The sequence below is a fragment of the Capsicum annuum genome, chromosome 3 (genome assembly GCF_002878395.1).
Source record: "Capsicum annuum cultivar UCD-10X-F1 chromosome 3, UCD10Xv1.1, whole genome shotgun sequence".
In the NCBI taxonomy this organism is placed as follows: Eukaryota; Viridiplantae; Streptophyta; class Magnoliopsida; order Solanales; family Solanaceae; genus Capsicum; species Capsicum annuum.
This window is the reverse complement of record NC_061113.1, coordinates 210,726,878-210,731,546: the sequence shown is the minus strand read 5'-3', so window position 1 is coordinate 210,731,546 and position 4,669 is coordinate 210,726,878. Positions and strand designations below refer to the sequence as shown.

Below are 4,669 nucleotides of genomic sequence, written 5' to 3'. Positions count from 1 at the left end.
CAACACCTAATTCTAACGGTACTGCTAATTTGTTCAATTATTTTACTCTGATATTACTCTTTTCTACTTCGTAGTTTATGTGATATTATTATTTTTTGAATCAAATAAATTATTTCTTCTTATTTTTTCATGTCTTTTAAGTATTTTTAATTTTCATATTTTTTTTTTCAAGCTATCTCAGTCCTACAGGTCAATAATTAATTTTCTGTGAATCTGAGCTCCATTTAAGGATTTATTGCTGGTTAATTGATTGCTGCATGCATAAGGTTGGTTTCAATTTTCATGTTATTATGACTTACAATATTGTTTATGAAACTTTTGAATAAATAACCTATAGTTTTTTCAAATTCACAGTCGAAATAATTTCTTCACACGTACAAATAGAGTATTACACACACTGGTAGTAGTAAAACTCCGTTTCACAAACTTACAAACAAGTGTACTAGTAGTAAAATCCCTTCACATGTCCAACTTGGAATTATTTTTATCAACATTTCACAAATCTCTAACTCCCCATACCCCACCCCCCACCCCCACCGCCCACCTCAGCGTGCTTCTCTTCTCACTAACTCTTATAAAAGTACCAGCCAAAAAATTTTATCATATCCCTTACAAATCAAAGGACCATTTTTACTCTGTCCTGCCCTGCCATGGCGGGCTCTAACCAAACCCCATACTACACTCCAACTTCCAAACCATCATCCACCACACACCCTTTCTCTTCCTGGAAAAAACTCACTCTTTATTATTCTTTAGCTGCCATTACTTTCCTCTGTTGTGCTTGTTATTATGCTGGTTATTTACAACACAGCAACAGCATCGCCCTTCGCCTTACTACTACCACTACCTCTAACATTGCCTCAGTTACCACTAATTGCTTCCCTTCTCAAAACACTACTTCCCCTCTTTCATCATCTTCTTCTTCTTCTTCTTCCCAATTGGATTTCACCTCACACCATTCCGCTGGCGAAAACGGAGCTGTGGCACCAGATGACACAGTTAAAATTCACCCGCCGTGTGATATTAAGTACAGTGAGTACACTCCTTGTGAAGACCCCAAGAGGTCATTGAAGTTCAACAGAGACAGATTGATATACAGAGAAAGACATTGTCCGGAACAGAGTGAATTCTTGAAATGCCGTATACCGGCTCCATACGGTTACAAGAATCCGTTCAAGTGGCCACTGAGCCGGGATCTTGCGTGGTATGCTAACGTGCCACACAAGGAATTAACCGTGGAGAAGGCTGTGCAGAACTGGATTCGATTCGAAGGTGACAGGTTCAGGTTCCCTGGTGGTGGCACTATGTTCCCTAATGGTGCAGATGCATACATTGATGATATTGGCAAATTGATTAATCTTAAAGATGGTTCCATTAGAACCGCCATTGATACAGGCTGTGGGGTAAATTTTTCTACTTTCATTATCTTCATTTACAAAGATCACTTTCTTGAAGCTAATTGATTGCCTCACGCACTTACTTGCTTAGTTTTTCTTAAATTTTCCTTTTATGGGCGTTTTCTTCTCCGTCATTTGCGCTCCACAAATCTTGATTCCTATTAATCTTGTATTAGTTTTCATTTCTTGATCTTTTTTATGATAAAAGACGATTCCTTCATTGTAGAAGTCAGGAAGTTCGCAAAGAGCCTCATTTGGTTACGATTGATGGGCACACGATTTGGATTCCACATCTTCATCTCATCGCTGGCACAATGACTGTATATGCTAAAATATTTATACAAAATATATAAGAAGTATTAAATTTTGAATATTTTTAACGAAATTTCTAGCTTCGACACCTAAAAGGAGCCAGACAGCTTTTTTGGATCCAGGAAAAAACCAAAACGCCTTTTTTCCTGTAATAAACTTTTCCATGCAGAACTTCTCCTGTACAGCTGGCACTGCATGCATGATGTTTCTAATTGTACAGTGAAATCTACCAGAAATTTGGCAGTAGTAATTGCAAGTAGATGCATATTATTAGGACCATCAATCAAGACTTTGTACAATATTATTGGGGATTATTTAAGAAGCTGTGTTAGTACAATTTACACAGGTGGCGAGTTGGGGAGCGTATCTTTTGTCGAGGAATATTTTAGCTATATCATTTGCACCTAGAGATACACACGAAGCACAGGTCCAATTTGCTCTTGAGCGTGGAGTTCCTGCTTTGATTGGAGTTATTGCCTCCAAGAGACTACCTTATCCGTCTAGAGCATTTGACATGGCTCATTGCTCTCGTTGCCTCATTCCTTGGGGCGAATATGGTGCGTAATTCTGTTAATTTCTTCTTTAATTAGTGGCATTCCAATTATATTGTAGTAATTGATGTTTGGAGGATCAATCAGATGGTACATACTTGATCGAAGTTGATAGAGTCCTGAGGCCTGGTGGTTATTGGATTCTCTCTGGTCCACCAATCCGCTGGAGGAAATACTGGAAAGGTTGGGAAAGAACCAGAGCAGACCTAAATGCTGAACAAACTAAAATTGAGAAAGTGGCTAGAAGCCTTTGCTGGAAAAAGTTTGTTGAGAAAGATGACATTGCTATATGGCAGAAGCCATACAATCATTTACACTGCAAGGAATTGCGGAAGGCGTCAAAGAATCCACCAATGTGTCCTGCCCAAGATCCTGATAGAGCCTGGTTTGTCCCTCCTCCAATCCAATCATAGTTGTTTACAGGCTATAATTTTATTCTGAGGAGTGTCTTATTGATGTATTCAGGTACACAGAGATTGAAACTTGTTTAACTCCTTTACCTGAAGTTTCAAGTGAAGAAAAGGTAGCTGGTGGACAGTTGGAAAAATGGCCTAAAAGATTACACGCGATACCACCAAGGATTAGCAGAGGAACTGTAAATGGGGTCACATCAGACACTTTCAAGAAGGATTCACAACTATGGAAAAGAAGAGTTTCGTACTACAAGACAGTGAATAATCAACTTGGCCAGCCGGGGAGATACCGAAATCTGTTAGATATGAATGCCTACTTGGGTGGTTTTGCTGCTAATTTGGTTGATGATCCTGTCTGGGTCATGAATATAGTTCCTGCTGAAGCTAAGGTTAACACACTTGGTGTTATCTATGAACGAGGGTTAATAGGAACATATCAGAGCTGGTAATTTCACTATACAAAAATTACTAACACGTACATCTCAATCCCAAGCAAGTGGGGGTCGACTATATTTATGAATTCTCACTTTTCTTTAGTTACATCTTGACATTAGTATATTCTTTGATTTACCATGAGCTTTGTTGTAGGTGTGAGGCCATGTCAACTTACCCAAGAACGTATGACCTCATTCACGCTGACGCTGTACTTACTCTCTACAAAGACAGGTAATTTTAGTGGGCTTTTAAATTGATCCATCTGTATACCAAAAGGGGATTATGAAGTTTATTATGAGAGTGCTTATGTCTTATTACAGATGTGAAATGGAGGATATATTACTTGAAATGGACAGAATATTAAGGCCAGAAGGAAGTGTAATAATGAGAGATGATGTAGATACATTGATCAAAGTAAAGAGGATTACAGATGGGCTGAACTGGGATAGCCAAATAGTGGATCATGAAGACGGACCTTTGGAGAGGGAAAAGCTTCTCTTTGCAGTAAAGACATATTGGACAGCTCCATCATCCAAAGAATCTTAAAATCCACTAGCTCTCTTCATCTTTTTTTCCTCACTTGTTTCTCTTACTAATTACAACTGTGATATATCAAAGCTCATATGATATGATTCTTTAGATATTTTAGTATTTGTGAAAACAATATTAAGCAGCATGACAATGAATGAATGCAGTGGAAGTTCCCTTAAGAGTAGTTTTGGCTCAAATGACCACGAATCGTGTTTGAATTATTGAAGCTAAATTGATAAACATACTAGTAGAGTTACCCTGTATCACCATAAAAGATAATTAGCATATCTACAGATAATGAATACAAAGCGCATAACAACAGCACTAGCAAAAAGAAGCTACGTAATAGACAAAAGATACACTTATCTTGTTTAGTCAAAGACAATGCCCTTTATTCAATCTTTATGCAATTATGATCACCTTTATTACCAGATTTAGTTCCTTAATTCAATCTTTGGATTAACCATTTCTTTAGGTGCTGTAGTTGTTTAATCCACGTCATTAAGTGTTAGTTTTTCAAACTGGGGTTTTCTGGTTCTTCTTTTGTCCATTAATCAAGGTTTACTTTTCTAGTAAATCTACAACTCATTAATAGTAAACGTTGATGCTTGAATCCTGTGCCTAGTGCTAAAAGAAGGTTTTACACCCTCTTTAATTTTACTTGTTCAGTTTAAAAAACTAATTGACTTTCCATGTTCGATTTTACTTGTGGCATTATATTTTAAGTTGACATATCTATTAAAAAAATAATTAATTACATGATTATTTTATCATAATACCCATATTAAATGATGTTTATCTTGAAATTAATATGGTAAAAAAATAATTAATATTAAAGGTAAAATAGGAAAAAAAAAAAGTTGTCTTTTCTTGACATGTTGAAAATGACAAGTAAAAGTAAAAATTCAATTAGAAAATTATTGACAAGTAAAAGCGAACGAAGATAGTATCTACTTTAAGCCTATTACTACATTTATTTTTAAATATTTGGATGACTAATAATTCATAAAGTGACATGATAAAATTATTT

The 4,669-nt window shown here is 36.2% G+C and overlaps 1 protein-coding gene across 1 annotated transcript; it reads left to right on the top strand.

The window, feature by feature from the left end:
* Positions 1–591: 591 nt before the first annotated feature.
* LOC107863314 (probable methyltransferase PMT15) lies at positions 592–3,818 on the top strand. Its single transcript, XM_016709186.2, has 6 exons — positions 592–1,403; positions 2,056–2,266; positions 2,348–2,645; positions 2,726–3,118; positions 3,262–3,339; positions 3,429–3,818. The coding sequence occupies exons 1-6, from the start codon at positions 651–653 to the stop codon at positions 3,652–3,654; spliced, it is 1,959 nt and encodes a 652-aa protein (XP_016564672.2). The 5' UTR covers positions 592–650; the 3' UTR covers positions 3,655–3,818.
* The last annotated feature ends 851 nt before the right edge of the window (positions 3,819–4,669 follow it).

Excerpts from the sequence above, each read along its gene's own strand:
- LOC107863314 (XM_016709186.2), top strand. The coding sequence starts at position 651 with ATGGCGGGCTCTAACCAAACCCCATACTACACTCCAACTTCCAAACCA. Across the intron at positions 2,267-2,347 it reads CATTCCTTGGGGCGAATATG|ATGGTACATACTTGATCGAA; the intron begins GTGCGTAATTCT and ends AGGATCAATCAG. Across the intron at positions 2,646-2,725 it reads CAAGATCCTGATAGAGCCTG|GTACACAGAGATTGAAACTT; the intron begins GTTTGTCCCTCC and ends TGATGTATTCAG.